Here is a 27,308-nt window from a genome sequence, read left to right on the forward strand (position 1 = left end):
CGATGCGCTCATCGTGATTTTTGAGGCATTATCTATAAGAAACAACTCTTATTTTTGCTCTAGCAAAAGTTTGCAACAGGCCCATTTTTGTGAAGAAATTAATGAGAAAAAAAATTACTGACTGAACAATCATAATCACTGCCTGTGGAAATGTTAATTAAACGATACTACAGCACTTTATAGATGGTGAAAGTGCAGAAGTGCGAATCTCGGAAAACACGATTTTCCAGGAGAGTAAAAAAACTGTCTGCATTCCTCTTTATTGTCGGTAGAAATGATCAACCTTCTACCCTTCTTATTAATAATTCTTGAGGATGGCAAGAGTAAGATGTTTTTTCAAACTCCATCAGCTGTTTCAATAATTTCTCGAACTGTTAGAAAATACGGCAGAAATGCCGAGATTCGCGTTTTTGGCACTAAGAATCGACCCTTCATCAGTAGATTCGCATTTTTCCACTTAGTGTTTTAAACTTATTGGTGGATTTGGATCATTTGAAGACGGAAAAAAGGGTTTCACACTTAAATTTCCTTATCAGATAAAATTTAGTTGGTCATCGATGCTCCATTAATCCATGCTTTACGCTTTCCTAATGGACCAGTGGACAAAGTACTTTTTCTTCAATTATGATTATTCACAGTTAATCAAAGAAAACTCATTTCATCCGTACGAAAGTATTTAAATTCACGACCGCTTTTGAGTGAGTTGCGATCTTGTAAACGGAGACTCTTTCAGTTTCACTTCAGAATACGATGACCGAACCAAGAGACTTAAAATACAGAATCTGATCCAGTCGCCTGCGCTCTCTTCATTTAAAAAGGACGTAGATACCAAAAACAATCTTAATATTAGTTCAAAATAATATTCCTCGGCATTTACCCAATATGCAACTCGATTTAAACACCCAAAATTAAGAACTTTTTTGTCAACATCATTGTACAAGGCTACAAGGCCACTCATAATGGATACAAAAGAGCGCCTTCAAATCAATCCGTAAACTTAATGTAAAATTCTGACACCACTATTCGTGTGTCACGGCAGTCATTTTGCATACCCGGCCATTTGAAGGCGTCTCGTTGACTTCAGGCAAACTGGTCAAAAACGAGTGTTTCTGGCCACTTTTTGAGTTTTTCTCTGGATCGTCTTCCGCGGATAGCTCGGAGCGATGGACTCGCGGGGCTTTTCCGACTGGAAAATCCCACTCAGCGGGTCCATTCCGAGCGAGCTTACTTTGTTTCGGCCCCATCGGCAAACTGTCGATTTTGACGCTAAAAATTTAGTCCATGTAACCCCTGTCGATTTTTCTCGATTTGGGACTGAGAAAAAAATGTCGAGATTTCAGTCGGATCCTACGTAGTTGGAGTCGTAGAATGGATTTCGCACGGTCACGACTCTAGGCGAGGCTTCTTGAGCCGAGAAACAGTCATAAACTGGTCAATAACAAGACCACTTTTCTGACCAGTTTTTGACTAATTCTCTGGAGGATTTTCAGCGGATAGCTGGAAACGAGGAACTCGTGGAGCTTTTCGGACAGGGAAATCGCACTCAGCGGGTCAATTCCATGCGAGCTTACTTGATTTCGGCCCGCTCGGTGAACTATCGATTTTCATGCAAAAAATTTAGCCCCCTGTCGATTTTTCTCGATTTTGGATTCAAAAAAAATTTTCGATATTTCAGTCGTATCCTATGTACTTGGAGGTGTAGAATCGATATCGCACTGTCCGGACTCTCGGCGAGGCTTACTGAGCCGAGAAACAGTCAAAAACGAATCAATAACGAGCATCATTGGTTCGGCTGATTTTGATGCGTGGCTAGACAGACCTCATGGTTGCCCAGACTTTTACATGACCCAATTTTTATCGGGTCATGGGAGCTTTGGCACCTATCTCGAGAAGAGAAAATTAACAACTACTCCACTATGTTCCTGCGGAGAATTAGACACGCCAGAACACACTTTTTTTAGCTGTACTTTGATCAAGGATAAATTAACTAATTTAAGTAAAGAACTAAGAATTATTGTAAATAAAAATAATTTATTAGAAACTATGATTAGTAATAAGGACAACTGGCACAAAGGCTATATAGGTATATATTAAAACAATCTTAGAACTTAAAATTACCCTGGTAAAAATAAGCCATAAAGGCGATAGAGAAATCTTATGGCCGGCTGTAGGATTTTCTATAGCTTTTATAGCTGGCGATAGGATTTTCTTATCGCCCTTATGGCCGGCGATAAAAAGCTCTATCGCCACGAATGGCCGGCGATAGAAGGCTCAATCGCCGGCTATAGCCACGAATGGCCGGCGATGGAACGTTCAACCGCCGGCTATAGCCACGAATGGCCGGCGATAGAACGTTCAATCGCCGGTTATAGCCACGAATGGCCAGCGATAGAACGTTCAATCGCCGGCTATAGCCACGAATGGCTGGCGAGAGAAAGTTCTACAGCCGGCGATAGAAAGTTCTACAGCCAGCGATAGCCACAAATGGCCGCGATAGAACGTTCTGCAGCCGGCGTTAGCCGTGAATAGCCAGCGATAGGACATTCAATAGCTGGCCACTTGTGGATAACGGCAATAACCATCCGCTGCCAAAACAGCCATCTGTAGCCGGCAACAGAATGTTCAGTATCCGGCGATTGGAAATACGCGTGTGCACGAGGGGCAATTAAAAAAGTAATTTTTTTCGAAAATCATCATAAGCGCCAGTGAATCTATCCTGGTTTCTTTTCTAAAAATATTTTTCTTCAATTTTTTCTCAATAATTCTTACTTTTCCAAAATTTGATTTGATTTTGATTTTTTTTTATTTGAATCGGCCATATACACTGTTAAAAATCGTTGATTCCGTCCAACGGAAAATCCGGATTGAGAATGAACAGGGGAGTGAGATTCAGCGCATAGGTGCTGAGATGTGTCGCATGAGTGCGAATGCGCAAAGCACTCCGCACCGGAGCTTCAGTTGGGCCCTAAGTCACGCGCACCTAGGCTCTCTCTCTCGCACTAGCGCTATAATGTATACTGTCTCTTCTTCCCTTTAGGCCTACCAATCCAACGATGAAAATGAAAAATTTAAAGAGAAAAAATAAAAATAAGTAATAAGTAAATAATAGAATAGAATAGTGGAAATAATAGAGTAGCAGAAATAATAGAATTACAGAGACACCAGAAGAGAAATCAAATAAAGTAAATTAAATATATGATAAAATGAAGTCAAAGACTAAATTGAAGTAAATAATTAGAGGGAGCAAGGAGATGAAGTAAAAAAATGAGGTGAAGAAAAAATCATTAATATAAACTTCGAAGGATTCTGCCTTTTTCTATTTCACTCGAGGGGAAGTGTCCCCTCCCGGACTCTCTTCCCCACCCGGTGACTGACGCTGCGCTGTGCTGAACGGTTCAGCCTGAACCTTTCCCCTACGTCTGACCGTTCCCCACTCCTCTGTCAATCGAACCATATGCCACCGCTTACGTATTGTCGCTCGCCCACCCAGGTACCTACCGGCCAGCGGTCAATTGATGATAAATCTCGCTCATGCTCCTACGCAGCTACGCATTGATTACCTACGCCAGCGAATTACTTTCCAAATAATTAGAATTTCTTCGATAATAGTTTTCTTTATTTATTCGACGGTATTTTTTCTCTGTTCTACTGTGATTTCATTGGTTCTCTACTGTGTTTGACTGTGTTGAAATTTATATTAATACTCACACGGAGAAAAAACTTCGTGCATGGGACCCGACGTTGAGATCATATGAATCTCTTAAAACTTGAGGTCCAGCTGCCGAAATTCGGGTCAGAAATCTGAAACACTTCGGTATGCACCGAGTACTTCAGATGTGTGACCTGAAACCTTCGGTACATACCGAACTACTTCAATTGTCTGACCCGAACTTCGGCAGATGGACCTTAACTTTTCGGATGCGTGGTCTGAAAACTTCAGAGATCCATATGATCTCAGCTTCGGGTTCCATGCACAATTTTTTTTTCTCCGTGTTTTCTTTTAGGGGACGCAACTAAAATTTCAGTAAATTTTTTCAGAAAAGTAAAAAAAAAAAAAAAAAAGTGGCTAACAATGGTTCCTCACCTTCTCGTGGTGTTGGCTGTTTTTACTAAGTGGGAACCGTCCATAAGATATAGTCTATTTCTTGTCCTGCCATCATTATTCTACAAGTTAATTGTGGAATGAGAATTTCATAATGTTTTCTATGAAATCTTCAAAATATAGTGATAAAAAATTTGCAACTACTACAAAATCGGCTCGCGAAGCGGGCCGAATGTCACTCGCGCAGCGAGTGACCGGGGGTCCGGGGGGCGTAGCCCCCGGCTAGGCGTGACGGGCGCGCGAAGCGGGCCCAGAACGGCTAGTAAAGTATAAGGGAAGAAACTAAATGAGGTTAAAGAATAGAATGAATTTAAACAAGCGGGAAAGTTCTAATACGTGGGTATTAGAGAAGCGCTCAGCGTGAGCGCAATTTTAATGAGTCCCAGATTTAATTTACTACCTATTAACTGAGTATGTTAAAATTTGCAATAATTAAAACATCTAAAATTGTGCTTTCTCTCCCCCCCCCCCCGAAAAAAAATCCAAGATCCATAAGAAAAATAATGATCCATTACTTAAGTACCGAAATATTAATACATAAAAAATCCTCGATTTCTCATAAAAACAGAGAAAACTATTACGACTCCAAAAAAATAACTTTTCTAGATCATTTGAAGAAAATGTATCAAAGATGAACGTATCACTTAACGAGGCCAAATTAATTGTTTTAATGATGCCCTAATTGGACATGTAAAAAATATTATAGGTAAATAAATGAACGAAATATAAATATTAATAGGTAAATGATGAGACAATAAACGAAATCAATCAACCGCAACTGATTGTGAGTACTGAAGGTAACTTTTCGCGAATCGAAGGCACCATGTGTCCGCTAGGTTGCAGCACACTACGCTAAAACCTTCCAATGACTCATGATCAGACACAACCTTTCCTATGTTGATTGTTTATGCTCTATGATACTCTGTCTTCGTGATGGCGTTTGAGTTTAGCAGAGATTCACTCTTGGCCCGGAAGGCTAGACTTGCAGAAAATCCTGCCGCAGATCATCAGTAAGCGGGAGCGTGACACCGATGCGCGTATGCTCTCAGCTCTGGTGGAGAAAGAGAGAACTTCAATTGGACTGCATTTTGCAATTTGGACCTATAAATTCTGGCTCATCTGAAAAAACACTTATGTGCATAGGGAAACTAATGGCACATACGTTGTTTTTAAACCGGGCCGTAATTTATAGGTCCAAATTGCAAAATGCAGTCCAATTGCACTTATGTATTAGCAATTTTATCCCTCCTACTAAACTGCCGCCATGGCTCCGTGGCACAGCGCTCGCCTCCGGGCCGGAAGGTCCGCGGTTCGCGCCCCAGCTAGGTAATTGTCGCGTCCGTAGACGGAGTGAAAAAGAGGGTTCGGAGGACCGTGAAAAAGAGAAGGAGAAAACGAGAAAAAATAACTAAAAAGAAAGAAAGAGGATCATCTCGGGGACAGAACCCAAGGCAACTAGGCGTACCGCGTACCTAGGCATCCCACCACGAGAAGAAGAAAGGAAAATACCGAGACGATGATATAGACAGGAGAGCAAACAACGAATAATAATAATAACTAAAGGGCAAAGAGGAAAATAAACTTCCCAGGGAAAACCGTCCTGGGGAAATGAGCTTCCCATGGAAAACCGTCCTGGGGCAAATAGGGGAATGTGCGTCCCTAGGGTCTTCTCAGGGTATGTGCTTCCTGAGGAAAATGGAAATCATACCACGGAAAAACGTCGTGGCGAAAAGATACCTACAATGAGAAATGACGTCGAGCGTACCGCGGGAGAGACGAGATCTGCTGCGCCGGCTGGAAGCTGAGTGCTGGCCCACTCGTCCACGGGCTGCGGTCCGGCCACCGCGAGGCATGGTTGCGCAGAAAAGCTGCGCCGATGTCGGCGCGCGCACTGCGAAAAGCTAAGGCGGCGCGGGTGACAACGCGGGGAGAGAGGAGAAGGTGGGCAGCGCGGTAGAAATAGCGGGAAGAATGAACTGAAAATATATCCACTAAAAATGACAAATAAAACTATCCTTTGGGTCTGAAAACCCAACAGTAATATTTTGACGTCATTAAATTACACATTATGTCATAAATGCCGCGAGTGGCCGTAAAGAAATACTTTTTTCCATAAAATAAGAGTGAGGCGTGCATTTTTGCGCACGTAATTGAAAAGGGCTCCTCTTGCAGAGAAACCTCTGGACCTAGGGTGTAAGGCCCTAATCTTACGTAGACCGTCCAATAATTTTTTTTAGAGGAAAAAGCAGACTCCGAAGACAGAAATAAATGTAACATTAGTGGGCAGTATATGTAAGTATGCCTTTACAAAGGGGCCGTCCGCAAATTACGTACCTAATGCACTTACAGGGAGCCGGGAGGGGGTCCAGAGGTGCCTTACCTATGCCTATACGTAAGCCAAACGCAAAATTTTTGTTTCTTCCAAATTCCGTTAATTTAAAGACTTACTAGTCCAAATTTCGTTTTTTAGACGTTTAATGTTTTTCGGTTAAAATGTAATTTTACTGAACTTTTTGAATTAAAAAACTGCATGTTATTTTTTCAATACCTACAACTGCTATTTTTCATGATCTCCTACCAGCGATTAGTAATGTTTAAAACAATGTAATGTTCTGGTGCTGGACCAGTGTACGTAGGTGTACCGTGGTGGTACCGAATATGGGTATGATGAATGAACGAAAAGACAACTACAGGTATCGTGGGTACAAACTATGTATAAGTCGATAGGCGTACAGTGAGGTGACAACAAATCTAACTGCTATGTCACTATGTCAGGAGGTCGCGATCCCGGCGCGGCGTGGTGGCCCTAGCGATGCCAAAATCAGAGTGTGTGTCTACTGTCTCCTGGTTGCTGTTCAAGGGGATGATCATGATGAAGGGAAAGCCGGGAAAGAAACAGGTAGGGAATCATCCGTGCCAGGCGGTACCGGGCTAACGGGAGTTCCCGAGGTCGCGGAATCGCGGACAAGGGAGGTGCCTGGCGCGGGGTTGAGAGGATGAAAAGGAGAGACAGGCGCCAGGCTGGTATAGATAGATATAGGCATGTTGGGGCACACAACACTCCTCCCTCCATGTGAGAAAAAAAAATTAAAATTTCGAAGAAATTTTAATTTTTTTTTTTTTTTTTTTTTTTTTTTTTTTTTTTTTTTTTTAGAAGGAAAAAAAAAAGGGATTATCGAAGAATGTCAGAAATAATGAGATATTTGAAAAGGCGTGACTGATCCGGTGGATCTGAAGAGGAATAAAAGAAAACAAGGGAAGATGTATGCGTAAAGATGCTCGTTAGGTAAAGTCAAGATTTAAGCAGAAGAATGATGAAGGAAGAATCAAAGGGACAGGGATCGACTGAATACATTTAAACTTGTTACTTATTTAACATTAAGCAATCATAGAAAAGTATGTAGTGAATTTAAAATATTATTTACACGGGGACATAAAGTTGCTGTAGTTCTGAGTAATGATTCCTTCATAATGTGGGCGGAACTTAAAATAATTATGTACAGCGACTCAAGGACTAAATGAGTTGTGTGAGACAAAGTACCTACTTTGGGTAGTACAAATAAGATAATAAGATAATAAGAATATAAAAAGAACGACGGAAAAGATGAGAATAATGGTATTAGCAGCTTAGAAGGTTACCGGCTAAGCTGTCAGGAGTGCAAGAGCAACTATATTAGGAGGACAGATAGATCTAGCTGTAAAATTTTATAATTAAAGATCATTAAATATATGTACATAAATCACGTGTAATGTATTCGAGCATATAAATGAGATGAAGGATGAAATATCACAAAATGTTGCTCTTTTTTTTTTTTTTTTTTTTTTTTTTTTTTTTTTTTTTTTTTTTTTACCAAAGTAGACGACGTCACTAAATAAAAGTACCTAAAATTTTAAAATGCAAACACAGCAATAATGGTGCTATCTGTTAAACGTCAAATTTGAGTTATATCTAGCGCGTAATCCTCTCTTGGTAAGGTGTTGCGCTTTATTGTACTTAAATTCAATTCAATTAAACTTAGCAGAATTTACCAAAATATAATTCAATTGTAGCTACCAAAATGTAATACAATTAAAGTTACCACAATTTTATTTAAATAAGTTACCGAAATTTAATTTAAATAAAGTTACCAAAATGTAAAGTAAGTTTTATTGTAACGGTAACAGTGAGTGCCTAGGTCCTAATTGATTGCGATCGGGTGGCGGGTCGCCTAGGAGTTACTATCGGTGGGCTCCTATTAAGTTCTATTTGTTCATCTTCGCTTCCAGATTCGTGGTTACGTGAACGACTTCGATATCTATTTAAATTGATATTGGTTATGCAAATTTTTGATAGATCTAGAGGTGCGTTTTTGTTGGATTCGGGCCATAACTTTCCCAGAATGGGTAACCAACGGCAGTTACAGCATTTACAGCAAAATACATATGTTATTATGAGGGCTATTACAATGATTGTAAATGCTAAATATGATTGATACAAAATAGAGTGTGTTACAATATGGGGTTTGCTTAAGTTATCATCTAAAATTTCTTGGAATTTGTCTAGTTTATGTTTGGTGTGTCGTAGTTCCTCTAAGTTTATTCCAGTAATAGAGAGGGGTTTCATTAAGTTTGCCTGTTGGTTAATGAACTGACTTTTGTACACGCAACAATCGTCAATTGAAATGTTGAATTTTGGGATGTAATGGGTGACATTGGACGAATAATTGGATGAAGCTTTCAATGTAGTGGAGAATGTATATAGCTGACAGCTTGAGCGGAGAGTTAGAATGCCGGAGCCTTCGATTGTTGCGTCCAAGATGTGGGATGCGTCCTCCTCACAGGTAATAGACGCGGCCGTGGGTTTGGTTACCGTGAAGAGCCAGGAGTTAGGCTGGATGGAGTGCCAGATTTCCAGGTTCGCCTTCAAGGTCCGAGTTAGGCAATCCTCAGGAACTTCGGTCGGGGCCATGAGCAGTTCCGTTTCGCAAACTGGGTTTTGCGCCGTTGAGTAAGTAACCAGGTCCGTACAGATGTATTCTCCGTCGGAAGTGCTGGTGCATCCAGTCCTATCCTTAATTAGACAATACTTTGTTCTTGCTGTGTTTATCAAAAGGTAAGGGAATTGGGTGTCGATAATGGAAAAAACGCTTCGATGTTCGGGTGTTGTGGCCGGGAGGGGGAGAAGGTGGAACAGATTATATGTAATTCCGGTGACTAGTGGGATTTTAATCGAAAAAATTAAAAGATCGTTGTCATAAAAGGCGGCGATATTGCAGATTGTAAAATATTTATAAATGTTGTTGAAGTTTTGTGGGGCGAAAGGCAACTCGTTGTCTCCTGTTAGCTTAATTTTCTCTAGTTCAGTTTTGAGCGATTTCGGAGTGATTATGCTTGGGTGAATAACTTTCTGCTTTATAAAAAGAATTGATTCGATTAAAACGTTTAACTCGTCTCGCAGTTCGGCGATCAGCGTATTAAGCAAGTTTAATTGGCGCAATATCATCCCTTGTAACTCTAGAAATGATATATTAGCCCTAGTTCTTAACGCTTCATCATTAAAAACTCTAACGTTGGCATTAAGTGATTCTTCGGCGGTTTTCAATGACTCAGTGCTTACGTTATAATTTTTGATGGTGTCGGAAATTAAATTGACCTGCGTGCGCATTAATGTTTGTGTTTCCTTATTGTTGTGCAACAAGTTGGAAATAGATTCAGAGTAAAATTGGGCATCTTTGGCATCGGGGATGCCAAAAAGCCAATTCGTAACGTAGCTTACGCCGTCGAACAGGCCTCGACGGTTTCTTTTTTCATGAAAATTGTGGCCTAATAAGTGGTTTACTGTTTCCAGTTTATTTTCTAAAGATGTTACAGCTTGCTCGATTTCCTTGATCGTTGTGTTACAGTGCAAATCGATATGTTTCTCTTGAGAAACATGTCCGCAAATGTTAGAAGATTTACTGGCCGCCTTTTTAATAATATGTAATTTTTCGGTATAAAATGACACGTTTAAAAAAGAGAGTAAAGTGTATTGGTCGTTAGCAATTTTAGTTAGACCCAAGTTATGATAGTAAATTCCCGATTGATGTAAGATAGGGGTTATGTTATACGGTGTCTCGCACCATATTCCGGCAAGAAGTCCCAGTATAGCTATCCCTAAAAAGTGTTGCGGATTCATGCTTCTTCCTCCTCACTGTCGGAATCTGAAACACACGGTTTGAGTAAATTTAAGTGATATACTTTCGTTTTGTTTTTACCTATTTGTAACAGGGCTGTTTGGTTATCAAAGAGTTCAAGAACTTGATAGGGCCCTTTATATTTTGGTTGTAAACTTTGTGGCATTCCTTCTTTCAGAGTTTTATTTACAACATAAACTAAGTCATTTACTTTTAATTCAATGGGATTTAGCTTTCTATCGTAACATTTTTTAGAAGTAATTTTTGATTGGTTTAAATAATCTTTTGCTAACATGTGTGTTTGATTTAATTTTAATTTTAATCTATCGCAATAATCTTCATAAGTGTATTTAAAAGTAGGAGATCGAGAGAGAGTGTTAGGTACATATGCTTTTTTACCAAAAATCAGTTCGAAAGGAGAAAAATGTGTACTAGCGTGAATTTGTGTGTTGTAGCAGAACATTGCAAAGCCGATGAATTCGTCCCAATCTGTTCCATTATTTTTGACATAGTGTCTCAGGTATTCTTTCAATGTTCTATGGGAACGTTCAAGTGCGCCATTACTTTCGGGGTGATACACACTTGAGTGAATGTGACGGATTTTAAGGAATTTATTTAAACTTTTTATCACATTTCCAACAAATTCGGTAGCTTGGTCCGAGAGCAAGGATTCCGGAAATCCGAACAAACAGAAAAAATCAAGTAATTTGTTAGCAATCGTCTCTGCCTCGTGATTTGGAATTGGATAAGCATAAGAAAACTTTGTCAAATCGCATTGTAAAGTTAAAATAAATTTGTTTCCCTGCTCAGACAAACAAAGCGGACCTACAATATCCATGGATAAACGCTGAAATGGACGGTCACTTGTAGTGGTTATTTCCATGGGTTGCTTAATTTTAGGTGAACTTTTATTTACGCTACAGGAGGGGCATTTCTTAATATAATCTTTGATGAAAGCTTTCATTTGAGGCCACCTGTAAATTTCCTTAACTCTTTTATATGTCCTATTAAATCCTGAGTGACCACTTAGGGGGGAATCATGAAATTCTTTTAAAATGTTGAGCATCTCTTCTTTAGTCTGCGGAATTAACCTATCTTTAGATACCAATATTATTTCCTTTTTTCCTTCGAAAACAAAGTAAATTAAATTAATCACAGCGTCTAATTTTATTTTAGGATTAAAGTCACATGGATTTTGGATAAAAACTTTTTTGAATTTTAAACTTTTCAGTTTCTCTTTTAAATTTAGAAGGCAATAAAGTAGCTCTCTATATGAAAATTCATCAAAGTGATTCAACCTATTTATTAAAAGAAAAGACGTTTTCTTATCGTTTTTAAGCACTACAGCGTCATAAAGTTCAATTTCCTTAATAGAATTTAGGTCGAAAGCGTTGGACACATTATTAAATAAAGGGTTTTCTTCTTTTAAGTCTTTTGAAAAAAATATGCAAAAGGGAGATTTATCAAAAATATTATCTTTAATTATTTTTAAATCGCGTGGTTCCAGTGATGCGTAATGGAATTTAATAAAATCATCATAAAGGTTTTTATCACTGTTGATCAACATTATTGGGTTCCTAGAGAGAGCATCAGCATTAGAGTTGATTCGGCCCGGTTTGTAACAAATTTCGTAGTCAAATTGTTCTAATTTAAGACGCCAACGGACCAATCGAGAACTTGGGTCTTTGCAATTGAAAAGCCAAGTGAGAGCTCGGTGATCTGTGTAGATTTTAAAGTGTCTACCCGCTACATAGTGATAAAAATGAGAAACACTCCATACCGCCGCAAGACACTCTTTTTCCGTTGTTGAATAGTGTTTCTCCGCATTGTTAAGTAAACGAGAGGCATAAGCAATTGGTAAGTCGTTAGGGACGTCCCCCTGTGATAATACGCTCCCGAGACCGCGGTTACACGCGTCAACTGAAATGTTGAAGAATTGATCCCATTTTGGATGCTGCAATAGAGGCTTGGACGTTAGCATTTCCTTTATTTTATTAAAGGCGTCTTGTTGTGTTTGGCCCCAATGAAATTCTACACCCTTTCTTAGTAGCTTGAGTAACGGGTAACATACTCTGGAAAATGAAGGCAAGAAACGGCGGTAGTACCCAACAAAACCCAGGTATTCCTTAATTTGCGTCTGATTTGTGGGCTCCTTGTACTTTAAAACGGCCTTAATTTTGTCGTCGTTCGGAGTTACGCCCTTTTCTGAAATTGTGTGACCTAAATACATTACCTCTTTGCGCAGAAATTCACATTTTGCGGGTTGTAACACGATGTTACCCTTTAAAAACCTTTTAAAAACCTCTTCAATTTGTTTTTCGTGATCCTCCCAATTTGAGTTGGCCAGAACTACGTCATCCAGATACACAAAGCATTGAGAACCCTGTAACCCCATTAGGAGGCGGTCCATGAGCCGTTGTTGTGTCGCACATGCTGTTTTTAATCCAAACGGCATGCGTAACCATTCAAAATGACCAAAAGGCGTATTATATGCTGTTTTTGCTATGTCTTCAGGTCGGATTTTCACCAAATGAAAAGCCGATGAGACATCTAATACCGTGAAAAACTTACTGTGCCCCAGATTTTCTAAAATTGTGGAAATGGAGGGGAGGGGGTACGCGTCACCAATCGTGACTTTATTGAGTGCCCTATAATCTACGCAAAGACGCCATTTAGTTTGCCCGGACGCGTCTGACTTTTTTGGAACCATGAGAATGGGACTGCTGTAAGGACTGTTCGAATGCCTAATTATTTTCTGACGCAACATTTCATCCGTTTGTCTCTTAATCTCTTCGTAATGTCGTTGCGGTGGACGGTACAATTTACTTTTAATGGGGTTCGGATCGGTGACTCGAATTTCGTGTTGAACCAAATTTGTGTACGGAAGAGAGTCTCCCGGTAAATGGAAAATTGAATGGTACTTTGTGCATAATTTAAGAATTCCGTTTCTTTCTTTCTCATTCAAATGATCTAGGCGTAAATTCTCTTTCAAAAGTTTCAATCTATCTTCACTAAGGGTTTTATTACTAATTTCCGACTGCACGTTTAACACAGGCTTCAGCGGTGGAGGGATTTCATCAAGTACTAAATTAATGCGGTGAATGTTGACTGTTCTGTGCGTGGTATTGAGTACCGTTGTGATTGCTCGATTATTTTCTACTTTCACCACGGAGCGGGCCAAATATACGCCGTCCGAAATCTGCAGTTCCGGGGTTATACCGAACTCTAAATCATTTTTAACATCAATTTGAATCACCGATTCCGACCTTGGTTTCAACATGATAATGTCTGACTGATTTCCATCGATTTCACGGTGTAACCTGATTGGCGTAGAAATTGAGTCAATTTTCAGTGTATACGAAGAGAAATCAATCAGAGCATTTTCATTGGTTAAAAAGTCGTTACCTATTATACCATCATGCGGAATGTTACATGGCCACTTGACCACGTGAAACTTAATAGGGAATGTCTGATTTTCTGCGCTGAGTTTGATGACTGTTGTTCCCTCTGTGACGATGGGGCTATTGGCGGCAAGCCCGTTCAGAGTTAATTTTTCAGCAGGGTTAAGTTGAAACGACAGATTCTTAATGCTATCATAACGCAACAAACTGACGTCAGCACCCGTGTCTGTCATCAGTTTTAGAGGATGGTTACTTAAATAAGCAATAACAGATACAGTATTTTTGCCCTTAGATTCGCAATGAATATTTTTCTCGATCAACGTAGAATTTGGTTCCGAAACGAAATCACCGAGCGCACTTGAATCAAAATTACCTTTTAAATACGTTGTTACATGGCGTGGGCCGAGAATAGCATTGAAAGTGAGCAATAAAATAATGGATTTGAGACTCTTTTTAAAAGCCCTCGAAATTATGGTATAACCTTCTTTCGTGCTGTAATTTTGTGCGATTTTATTTGCCATAACGAAAGGAAAATTCAACAGAAATGTAAAAAATAATAAAATAGGATAAAATTGCTCAACCCAGACCTGAAATCTGGTAAGTACACTCAATTCAGAATGCAGGTAATTTCTAAAAATAGTGGATACGCGATCGCTTTTCTGTAATGATTTGCCGTTTCTATACTTCCACCATTTAAAGTAGGATCTGAAAGCTCTCGTTTTGAAATCGTACATGGATTTACTGTTATTCTTACTGACTAATTTTTCTGAAGATTGGACACTAAAACAGGAGTTACTATTATCTTCGCAGACGTCGTCTCCAAGAGTAATTTGTATGTCATGGCTGCTATTAGTGCTTACAGTGTTTCTAACGTGGGGTTGAAAATTTTCTCTTGAGTCTAAGTTTGCGTTTGTGCTACCTAACTCTAAACCAGGAGATTCATTTGGATGATTTGAATTTAATTTATTAATTTGATTTTCTTTTGTTTTAAGTTTTGAATTTTTAGGTTTCTTACTAACTATATTTTCACTTGATGAGTTGCTTGAACTTTTATTTGGTTCACGGAATAAATTTTCATTTTGCTTACGTATTAAATTTTTGCTTGACTTATCAACTGAGTTTTCACTTTGCTTATTGACTAAACTTTCATTATGCTTCGAGGCTGAATTTTCAATTGGCTTACAAACTAAATTTTCACTTAGCATGCGTGCTAAGTTTTCACTCGAATTTTCTGTTGACTTAAATACTAAATTTTCAGTTGAATTTTCAGTTGACTTAAATGCTAAATTTTCAGTTGAATTTTCCGTTGACACGAATTAAGAATAGCAGCGTGTCTTGCCTCAAACATTTTAGGATATAAATCAAATTGAGAAGATTGTGAAACTGCGTTGTTTTGGTTACTTAACAGGTCAGCGTCACGATTGTCTGCCGAAATTGATTCAACAGATGGCAAAGGAGATTTGATGGATGAATCGGAAGATTTATGGAAACTATTCACATGAGATTCTGACTTAGTGTTTGAAACATTTGAGATTTGTGCATTAGATACTAAATTATGGTTAGATAATTGATTTTCGTCAGTTTTAGTAAAATTTTGGCTGTTGCTTGCAAAATGTGGGGACCTTTCGGACTGACGGAAGCTGAAAGGTCTTGTTAGTTTAAAGACTCTTCGGTGCAAACGTGTACATTAGATTGGGGTGGGTTGGATTTTTGATCTCTAAACCTATTATTCGCAGGATTTCTACTACATTCTTCAGTCGTGTGCCCCTTAATTTTATGAATATCGCAAAATTTGTGTGGAGAATAACCCTTAGAAGTACCAGACACATTAGAATTATTATACCCGTTAGAATTATTATATTGAAAGCTATTCTGTGACTGACTTTGAGAGTAATTTTGCGGAGCATTAAAATTTTGTTGGTTTTTCTTTTGTAGATTGATTAATTTGAAACAGTTATTAGCGTCGTGATTATGCATGTTGCAGAAAATACAGAATTTTTTTTGTGCTTGCTGACCGGGGTTAGCCTGATAATTCTGCGAGTTGGGATTCTGATTCTCGTAGCGAAAATTGGGTTGCGGGACCAAACTCGGATTAGGTTGCGCTTGGAAGTTAGGATTATAATTGGGGCTTGGGTAATTAGAATTGTATGGATGATTTTGATACCTGTTGAAAGTGGGATTCGGTGATTGGAAAAATTTTGGGTGAACGTTTGAGTAAGAAAATGTGTTGCTAGGGCTCGGTTGCTGCGGCGTGTTTAGAAGGGCGTTCATATTCTGAGATGGGTCAAATTGATGCATAAATTGGCTTTGATTGCAAATATTCGATGTTTCCGGTTGAAATGTGTTAAAATTGATATTTTTATTAGTAAATTTTTGCTTTGTGCATTCAATAGAATCGTGGTTAGACATTTTACATTGATCGCACCATTTTTTAGGTGCCACTCTCTGAGAACTTACTTTCAAGAATTGTTCCTCTTCCTCAGCCTTGTTCAATGCTTGGAGTAAATTTTCAAGAGTTTGGCATCTAAGAAATCGTGAAATTTCTGGCAAGGAGTGGTAGATAAACCTACTAAGTGCTAATTCCTCGATGATTTCTATTTTTCCCGCATTCCTAGTGTTTTCAGAAGTACTTAATGTAGATAATATGCGGATCCTAGTAGAATTTATGCGGTTATAAAAGTCAATAACTGATTCTTTGGGATTCTGCCTAATGTTATTCATCTCTTCCATAAGTTGGACATAGTTTTTCCTATCAAGATAAAACACATCGAGCGCTTCTTTTAATTCTGTCCATGAATTAAACACTTTGCCTCTAATACGTGATTTTACCGAACTGCTTAAATTAGAATGAATGATTGTAAGAAGAGGAACTGATGAATGAGCGATACGCACTGCATTGTCACAATTAACCACAAAATCATAATATTCTGTTACTTCACCCTTAAACTCTCCAATTAATTTGCTCAAAAATGTGAGATCTTTAATTTTTGTACCGTCGTCGACCATTTTGGGGTGTGGGGAAGGAACGAGACACAACAAGAACAAAATACCAATCAAAATTAAAGACAGGGTGAAATGCACTTCACAAACCTTTGAAGAATTTTGTAGAGTGGGACCAGGAGTGTTGTTCTTTTGCCGACTGCGCCACTGTAATGTTCTGGTGCTGGACCAGTGTACGTAGGTGTACCGTGGTGGTACCGAATATGGGTATGATGAATGAACGAAAAGGCAACTACAGGTATCGTGGGTACAAACTATGTATAAGTCGATAGGCGTACAGTGAGGTGACAACAAATCTAACTGCTATGTCACTATGTCAGGAGGTCGCGATCCCGGCGCGGCGTGGTGGCCCTAGCGATGCCAAAATCAGAGTGTGTGTCTACTGTCTCCTGGTTGCTGTTCAAGGGGATGATCATGATGAAGGGAAAGCCGGGAAAGAAACAGGTAGGGAATCATCCGTGCCAGGCGGTACCGGGCTAACGGGAGTTCCCGAGGTCGCGGAATCGCGGACAAGGGAGGTGCCTGGCGCGGGGTTGAGAGGATGAAAAGGAGAGACAGGCGCCAGGCTGGTATAGATAGATACCCAAGTAGCATTTTTCAACGGAAAAATCGCGATTTTATCGCCGATAAAGTCGCGATTATCCTCGATTTTATCGGCGATAAAATCGCTAGGATCATCAACATTTGAGCGATTATCCTCGATCTTTTCGCGATTTTATTGCGATTTTATCGGCCCGAAAAAATTGCGATTTTATCGCGATAAGATCGAGGATGATCGCTCAGATGTTGATGATCCTAGCGATTGATAAAATCGCCAAAAAAAAGGGGTTAAAGTTGTCAGCCGATTGCCGTTAGGTTCAGCCGTCAGGTCCTTTGACGAAGACGAGCGTAAAATCCCCGGAGCCTCCGCGGGGATTCGAACCCCAATCGCTACGGTGGAAGGCCAGCACATTGTCACTATGCTATGACCGCTATATGACTTGCGTGTGCGAATTGAAGCCTCTTATACATGGATCGGCGCTTCGCAACCTCACAACTTATGTCTTTGCGTTGACTGACACCGATTTTTCATTGGATTTTTTTTTTTTTTTTTTTTTAATTTTCCCTCCTCTGTATTTTATTTCATACCTTGAAATACGGTTGGTAAAATAAGGTTCTATTGGTAATCTCATCATTCTGTCTCTGTAAAATTACCAATAATAGTGAGATGGCAAAGTTACCGATGGACCTTGGGAAAAACGCCAATAGTTTTTATCGACTGTGGTAGAATTACCGAGATAAAATGGTAAAGTTACCGGGGATTGATTACCAATAAAAGTGGTATTCTTACCTGAAAAAATCAGTAAAAATACCGGTTTTCAGGTAAGCTTACCAGTCTGTCTTTGTAACATTATACTAATAATTGATAAAAAAAAAATGAGATGGTTAAGTTACCAACGGATCTCGGTAAAAACGGCGGCGGCGGAATAGAAACATCTTTCATATGCGTCATTCATGCGTTAATGAAAAATTGCAATTTATTGCAATTTTATCTCTATAAAATCGCGTTCGATAATATCGCGATTTTGTTGCAATTTATCGCGATTTTTCTCCCGATAATATTGCAATAAATCGCGACGTCGATAAAATCGCGATACATTCTCCAATTAAATCGCAATTTATCGCGATCACTGCTACTTGGGTATAGGCATGTTGGGGCACACAACAACAATACCGATTTGTTTCAACACCATTTTCTTATTAAATTATGCATTTAAACGATAGAAGAGGGGGGGGGGTCATAAAAATCGGAAAAATTGCCTTTCGTAATTTATGGACGGCCCCAAAGAGTAATTTTGAAATTTCATATTAGTATTTTTTGTATTCCTTATACGCCTACGGTCGTTTTACTTCGAATTCCGTACCCCATAAATAAAAGAAGAGCAATTGTGCAGATTTTTCTTTTACATAAAGGGACGTTTCACTTTAAAAGATTCCGTCTTGGTCCGCAGGAGTTTCTGTCAGCCCTTCCTTCAGAGCTCAGGGGCTGAATCTCTGCCTGAGGCGAGGACTGACAGAAAATCCTTCTCCGGGTGCGGAGTGCCTAGAGTACCTGTATAGCGAGAGTATGGACAGATCGCTTCATGGAGGGCTTAGGGCCCAAAAGTGCAGCCACCCTTCTAACCAACTTCTGACGCACTAAATTTCACTGCCAGTCGGTAGATTCTAATTCTTACGAAAATGGCTAGGAAAGTACATAAATGAGCGTTCTTCCACAAAAATGAGTAATTTTATGCAAAAACTAAGTCAAATACGTGCTTTATAAACGATGGTTCGTAAGAATTGTATTAATAAATCGTTCTGGACAATGGGCCTGTTGCAAACTTTTGCTAGAGCAAAACTAAGAAATGTTCCTTATAGATAATGCCTCAAAAATCACGATGAGCGCATCGGCAAACTCTGAAATGCACTCATAACTTCACAATCTGCGTAAGAAATTTGCGGTTTTTTGAGCTTCCCGCTTCAAAAACGATACTACGGCACAGGTGAACATTTTGTAAGAGGAGTCGTTCCATCGTCGGCAATAATCATCATAGCCGACGCCAATCCGCCAAAACACGTTTGATGGGACGAGATAATACCTGAACTGGATTAGACCAGATAACAATCGGTGTGTTAACGTTCATATTTTCCACGCCCGAATGGATTGACCTTGAACTCTCCTTGAATTACGCGCGGAACTGCGTGCAAGCGTCGGCCATGATGAATATCGCCGACGATGGAGCGACTCCTCTAACAAAATGTTCACCTACGCCGTAGTATCGTTTTTGAAGCGGGAAGCTTAAAAAAACGCAAATTTCTTACGCAGATTGTGAAGTTATGAGTGCATTTCAGACTTTGCCAATGCGCTCATCGTGATTTTTGAGGCATTATCTACAAGAAACAACTCTTATTTTTGCTCTAGCAAAAGTTTGCAACAGGCCCATTGAAATTCATAGGTTGGCTGCATTTCTGGGCCCTAACTTTATTCGCGGAGGCATCGGTGAAGGCCTGATGGATTTTCGGAGTTTCACATCTGTCTATACTCTCGCTATACAGGTACTCTAGGAGTGCCTAGAGTCTGCAGAAAGGGAACATCGATGCTCCCGACTGCGCACCAGACAGTTTGCGATGGAAATTCGGCAGGATTTTTTGTAAGTCCTGCCTTCGGAATTCAGGAGTGAATCTCTGCTGAACCATAGAGTACATAGAGTCGTAATGTAAGTGGGAGAGCTGGCGCCATGTTCTGCTCGACGAATTCCGAGCCCGGTGTGCGCCGAGTTCGGGTCGCTTTTTCGATACATTTTCGATCCAAAATGGCGGTGTGGAATACATGGTAATTCCTATCTCCGTTGTTGTTGTTGTTGTTGTCATCGGATGACCGGGTACCTGTGTATCGCAAACAATCGATTATGTATCGAAAAAGTGACCCGGCGTCACACAGGAGTCTCGGAATTCGGGACATGGAAAATGCTTAAAAGTGGCGCCAGCTCTCCCAATTACATTACGACTCTATGTACTCTATGTGCTGAACACTCGACTCGTCTTTGCCTGCAAAAAGTAAACATCGTAAATATTGCTGCCTAACCTCCATCCCAAGGATCACAATGATCAATGACCACGGATCACGGTCAATCAAGTTTAAACAGTATAATATTTCTGAATTTCTCAATCAATATTCAATAGTGCTTTCAATTCTTACAAACAGAAGTGTGTTAAGTACTCAGTATCTTTGCAGGACGAAATGCCATTTCGTAATCTCTTCAGTATGTAAACTCAGAACTCCAAAGGTGAACTTGTGTGATCCTCAGTGAGTCTGTTTCCATAAGCTCTAAAATTATATCTCCATCGTCTTCGAATAACGGTTATTAGACGTAGTACTAGTTTTCATGTCCAAGTTTCATTCTCCTCGTTGGGTATAATATTACTGAATGATTTCCTCAAATCAATAGTGCTCTGAGCCTAAATCTTTGTGGTGGTCATCGTCACCGGGATTGTGAGTGACACTTTTAGAATTAGATAGATCGATAGATAGGTACTTTATTTGGAAATAAATACTAAGAACAATTTATTTTTACTAAGTATTTCCACGTTGAGTTTGGATCGTGCTGTGGAGTTAGTGAAATGCAGATCAACATTCTTGCTGTCAACACCCAGTTCTTTTTGTGCTTCGTTTGCTGACTGTGTTCATTGCTGTTTGAGTTGGGGGGGTTATTCTTTACTTCACGGTCTGCTATTTTTTGTCAATTAAATTGATTAAAGCATTCACATACGGCAACCAGGTTATGTTTTGATCAAATTAAAATGTTTGTCTAAGGCAACCATCTTGATTTGAGCCAACTCACACGTCATTCTAAGCTTTGAAATCCACTTAAACCCGTTTTGCATGAGAGATACGAGCAGACTGCGTTATAAAGAAGCTTCCCCGGTTGTTTCTTTAGAACACAGTCTGTTTATCTTCATTCGCTGATCTATTCTGGCGAGAGAGATTGACTTCTCTCATCACAGTTCAAAATTCAAAGACAATATTTTTGAAATTTTCTCTCTTGAAGGTGGTTGTGCACATTTGCCTGAATCTACCTAAAATGAACGCTTCTCTCCTCTTGGACGGATACTTATTATTAGAGATCATATTTTTGCCTTTAATTTCCTCGCAGAAAGCTTCGTAAAGAATCATTCCCCGATTGTTTCTGAAGAATACAATCTGCTCTTCCTCATTATTGATAGTGTTTGGGTTTTGAGGTACGCAGTTAGGTACGACAACCGTGATGGGTCCTGATAAAATTAAGATATTTGTGGATGACTGGATGGCGACCATTTAGTTTTTGATGTTGAAAACTCATGATGACGTAAAATTCCTTGCCATCCACCCCCCCTCTTACATTTTCCTATTCCGGTTGATGTCCATATTCCAGACTCGGAACGGGACGTGTGAATCAACACTTGATTGGAGCTTCCTCAGTTCCTCCGTTGGAGCGCGGTAAAATTCAAAAAAGTCGATATATTTCAAACGTTGCCGCTCGTAGTGAAGATGTTTGTGGGGAAATGGGAGTCATCAGATATGATTGGAGTGTTTGAATCTTTCATCATGTTAAAAAGCGCGGTAAAATTCAAATCTACCTTTCTTTTTTGAATTTCTCCGCTCATTTTCAACTCCACGCGCGATAAAAAATTATTAATGGCCGAGGAGTTTTGTTGTTTTTTTTTTTCCGTTCTATCGTTGGAGGGCGGTAAAATTCAAAAAAGTCGATATATTTCAAACGTTGCCGCTCGTAGTGAAGATGTTTGTGGGGAAATGGGAGTCAGATATGATTGGAGTGTTTGAATTTTTCATCATGTTAAAAAGCGCGGTAAAATTCAAATCTACCTTTCTTTTTTGAATTTCTCCGCTCATTTTCAACTCCACGCGCGATAAAAAATTATTAATGGCCGAGGAGTTTTGTTGTTTTTTTTTCCGTTCTATCGTTGGAGGGCGGTAAAATTCAAAAAAGTCGATATATTTCAAACGTTGCCGCTCGTAGTGAACATGAGACGTAGTGGGGAAATGGGAGTCAGATATGATTGGAGTGTTCGAATTTTTCATCATGTTAAAAGGCGCGGTAAAATTCAAATATACCTTTCTTTTTTGAATTTTTCCGCTCATTTTCAACTCCACGCGCGATAAAAAATTTTTAATGACCGAGGAGTTTTGTTGTTCCTTTACCGCTCTATCGTTGGAGCGCGGTAAAATTCAAAAAAGGCGATATATTTCAAACGTTGCCGCTCGCAGTGAACATGAGACATAGTAGGGAAACGGGTGTCAGATGTGATTCGAGTTTTTGAATTTTTCATCATGTTAAAAAGCGCGGTAAAATTCAAAACTACCGATATTTTTTAAATTTTTCCGCTTATTTTCAACTCTACGCGTGATAAAGATATGATGCATGGCAGGTGAGTTCTAGAGTCCCTTCATACTGAGAGTCAAGACAATTCGGCTCATGGATGTCACAAACGGGAATAAAAATTACAGAAATTGAACGTTTATCATAATCTTTGATCGGCCCATTCTCAAATGCCTTTCTCCGTTCCTCCTTTCATTCCGTTTGTTCTTTGCCGAACTCGTAATTCCCTGGTCCATTCCAGATTATGATCTTTGCAATTGGTGTAAGTGTAATCTTATTCCCGTTTGTGACACTGTGGAGGCCTAAAATACGGGAACCAATCATAAATGGATTCAAATTGTCTTGACTCTCAGTATAAAGGGATTCTAGTGAGTTCTATTGCTTATCTTCGCTCCTAACTGGAAACGCGGTAAAATTCAAAAGTCAGTCGATTTTAAACGTTACCGCTCGTAGTGAACATGAGACGTGGTGGAGAAATGGAAGTTAGATATGATTGGAGTGTTTGAATTTTTCGTCATGTTAAAAAGAGCGGTATAATTCGAATCTACGGATCTTTTTTAAATTTTTTCGCTTATTATCAACTATATACGTGTTAAACTCGATAATCAAAGTTTGCAAAATGGCGTCGATCCGCCATTTTCAGTTACCCGCTCAACGATGGCGTAAGCTTGTTTTGTTAGTAAACAAAAGACGTCATCTTGTCTGCAAAATCGATCTACGGCAATGATGCGGACCCCTGGCCCTCGCCAAGTCACTGCCAGATTTTGCTGACGAGATGGCGCCTTCTGTTCACAAATGACATGTGAGACCATCGGATAACTGCATCGAACGTATAACTTAGGCTGAGCTGAGCAAAGAATCATATGATTAATGCTTAAAATATAAAGTTTAAGAACACGTTTTTAAAATGGAGTACTTACCAGTGCTTCTCTTTTTGCGCGCGATAAAATTTAAAAAAACCGGTCGATTCCAAATTTTTCCGCTCGTGATGATCCTAAAATATATGGGGATAGATATACGAGTACATTCATCTAATTGAAGAGTTGAAATTCTTAGTGTCGTTAAAAAGCTCTATAGTGATAGGTATACTTACTTGATAATTATAACTTCGGCGTGAGTTGAATGTCGTTACCATGAATCGAGGTGGCATTGCATTACACATACTTACCAAGAACAATAACAAATAGTAATGAAAGTAGTCCTTTTTTTACGCTGGGATATGATAGCTAGGTACTGAATTACTCGATACTACTATGTGAGTATTTAAGTACGCATTTTGTTGAAAGCGTGACGAAATTCGGGTCACATGAGCTTTTCCATTTTTTCTGTTGGTGTTTGAAACGAGATGGTTTAATTTATGTAAACCTTGAAATTGGTCAAGTAAAAAACTAATTATTGAAAAGAAATTATGAACTATATTTCGATTAATACTCTCCAATTTTGCTACGCTAGTGGAGTCAAATGAAATATAGAAATCTGATGGATACTTCAATTGGAATATGGAGTTAAACTTTTGATGGACAAAGCAATCCAAGCGAAAACTTGCACGAAGCATAGAAATATAAAAAAAAAAAAGTTTCTGCACTAATTTCTCAACTTAACCTAAAAGCTTTTAAACAGAAGTGTCTGTAAAATTGTAACGAAGAAAAAAGAAAAAAAAAGAATAAGATGCCTAATAAAAAAATAATTAATGAAAAACAAATAATTCAAATTACCTACAGACTTTACTGAGCAATAGAGAATAATAAAAATTGTATGTTTAAATCCTGTCAAATGTAAAATAATTTTCAGTCTTTACCAGTTTATTTTTACAACGTTATAAACTCATGAATTAATAACTAGCAATTTTACTGAACCGTGGATGAACTCCTGGGTGACAGCATTCTGCCAAATGCAAGGCACCTTTAATTTATCAACGGTTGGAAATTTGTCCTGTTAAATATACGATTAAAAATCAATTGTATTAGGCTCACAATTGATTACAAGAGAAAAAAATTATTTATTGATTAAATTAAAAAAAAGAACCCTCATTCGTTGTTTCAAATAATGGCTCGTCAAAATAATAAGAGAAAACTTATGCTGGATTAAATTCATCATAACATTCAATAATACGAAATGACAAAGTGCATACATAGCCAAAAAAGCTAAATCCCCCACACATCCTGCCAGATGCGTGCAGGATCAAGAGTACCCCTCAGAACCCTAATTAAAAATCCTAACTTTTAAATGATAATTTGGAGTCTATAAAAAGTAAAAATTTTCTAGTATTGGTATATTTGATTAATAAAAAGGAAAATTTTGCTAGAATGAGATTACCATTAAATTCGATAAGATGAAATCGAAGAAGGTTTTCAGAGTTCAAAAAGCCAGTAGACAAGAGCAGGTCCCTCACGCATCCTGCCAGATGCGTGAGGATCGAAAAGGACTCTGAAAACATTACTCGATTACTAATATTCTGTGTAGGTATGTTCAATTGTCAAAATTTGAGAGGAGAATTGTGCTGGGTTAAGAGTACCATAATAATTGAAAAAATCAGATCGAAGAGTGTTTTCAGAGCTCGAAAAGTCAGTAGACAAAGCCAGGTCGTTCACACATCCTGCCAGATGCGTGAGGGACCGAAAAGGACTCTGAGAACATTACTCGATTACTACTTAATGTTTTGGGTAGGTAAATTCATTTGTCAAACGTTGAGAGGAGAATTGTGCTGGGTTAAAAGTACCATAATAATAGGAAAAATCAGATCGAAGAGTGTTTTCAGAGTTGAAAAAGCCAATAGGCAAGACCAGATCCCTCACACATCCTGCCAGATGCGTGAGGATCGAAAAGGACTCTGAAAACATTACTCGATTACTAATATTCTGTGTAGGTATGTTCAATTGTCAAAATTTGAGAGGAGAATTGTGCTGGGTTAAGAGTACCATAATAATTGAAAAAATCAGATCGAAGAGTGTTTTCAGAGCTCGAAAAGTCAGTAGACAAAGCCAGGTCGTTCACACATCCTGCCAGATGCGTGAGGGACCGAAAAGGACTCTGAGAACATTACTGGATTACTACTTAATGTTTTGGGTAGGTAAATTCATTTGTCAAAAGTTGAGAGGAGAATTGTGCTGGGTTAAAAGTACCATAATAATAGGAAAAATCAGATCGAAGAGTGTTTTCAGAGTTGAAAAAGCCAATAGGCAAGACCAGATCCCTCACACATCCTGCCAGATGCGTGAGGATCGAAAAGGACTCTGAGAACAATACTCGATCACTAATATTCTGTGTAGGTATGTTCATTTGTCAAAACTTGAGAAGAGAATTGTGCTGGGTTAAAAGTACCATAATAATTGAAAAAATCAGATCGAAGAGGGTTTTCAGAGTTGAAAAAGCCAATAGGCAAGACCAGATCCCTCACACATCCTGCCAGATGCGTGAGGATCGAAAAGGACTCTGAAAACAATACTCGATTACTAATATTCTGTGTAGGTATGTTCATTTGTCAAAATTTGAGAGGAGAATTGTGCTGGGTTAAAAGTACCATAATAATTGAAAAAATCAGATCGAAGAGTGTTTTCAGAGTTGAAAAATCCAATAGGCAAGACCAGATCCCTCACACATCCTGCCAGATGCGTGAGGATCGAAAGGGACTCTGAAAACATTACTCGATTACTAATATTCTGTGTAGGTATGTTCATTTGTCAAAATTTGAGAGGAGAATTGTGCTGGGTTAAGAGTACCATAATAATTGAAAAAATCAGATCGAGGAGTGTTTTCAGAGCTCGAAAAGTCAGTAGACAAAGCCAGGTCCTTCACACATCCTGCCAGATGCGTGAGGGACCGAAAAGGACTCTGAGAACATTACTCGATTACTACTTAATGTTTTTTGTAGGTATATTCATTTGTCAAAAGTTGAGAGGAGAATTGTGCTGGGTTAAAAGTACCATAATAATTGAAAAAATCAGATCGAAGAGTGTTTTCGGAGTTGAAAAAGCCAATAGGCAAGACCAGATCCCTCACACATCCTGCCAGATGCGTGAGGGACCGAAAAGGACTCTGAGAACATTACTCGATTACTACTAAATATTTTGGGTAGGTATATTCATTTGTCAAAAGTTGAGAAAAAAATTGAACTGGGTTAAAAATATCATAATAATTGAAAAGATTAGATCGAAGAGTGCTTTCAGAGTTGCAAAAATCAGATCCTGCACACGTCCTGCCAGATGCGTGAGGGACCAAAAGGGACTCTGAGAACATTACTCGATTACTACTTAATATTTTAGGTAGGTATATTCATTTGTCAAAAGTTGAGAGAAAAATTGTACTGGGTTAAAGGTATCTTAATAATTGAAAAGATTAGATCGAAGAGTGTTTTCAGAGTTGAAAAAATCAGATCCCGCACACATCCTGCCAGATGCGTATGGGATTCGAAAGTGGCTCTGAACATACTAATTAAGTACTATAACCATTGAATAATAATGTAAAGTCTGGAATCTGAAATTGTGCCTCAAGACTAAATTTTTAGGGTCATTTACAGAAGAGTATTCGGAGGGTTAATTCATGATCATAAGAACTTCATAAATACCATCAATAGATTATTAGCAAGGTCATCAAATTAATTCAAACATTCCTCACAAACAAAATGTGTCTGTAAAATGATTAAGAATTGATGTTGGACTTGGAAGAATGGTAGACATTACAGTAGGATATCATTCACCCAAATCCATTGAGCAAATGTAGGAACCTTACTTCCATGTAGCATTGAATCTTATCT

At 38.9% G+C, this 27,308-nt stretch overlaps 1 protein-coding gene and 1 long non-coding RNA gene across 2 annotated transcripts in view; one reads left to right on the forward strand and one right to left on the reverse strand.

The window, feature by feature from the left end:
- Positions 1-27,308, forward strand: part of LOC109037826 (uncharacterized) — a 308,967-nt gene that overhangs the window by 125,644 nt on the left and 156,015 nt on the right. The window lies entirely within an intron of this gene.
- LOC140225748 (uncharacterized) lies at positions 6,703-12,083 on the reverse strand. Its single transcript, XM_072305641.1, has one exon. It carries the CDS (start codon positions 10,254-10,256, stop codon positions 8,274-8,276), a length of 1,983 nt encoding a protein of 660 aa, XP_072161742.1. The 5' UTR covers positions 10,257-12,083; the 3' UTR covers positions 6,703-8,273.

Source organism: Bemisia tabaci, unplaced genomic scaffold (genome assembly GCF_918797505.1).
Source record: "Bemisia tabaci unplaced genomic scaffold, PGI_BMITA_v3".
NCBI classification, from domain to species: domain Eukaryota; kingdom Metazoa; phylum Arthropoda; class Insecta; order Hemiptera; family Aleyrodidae; genus Bemisia; species Bemisia tabaci.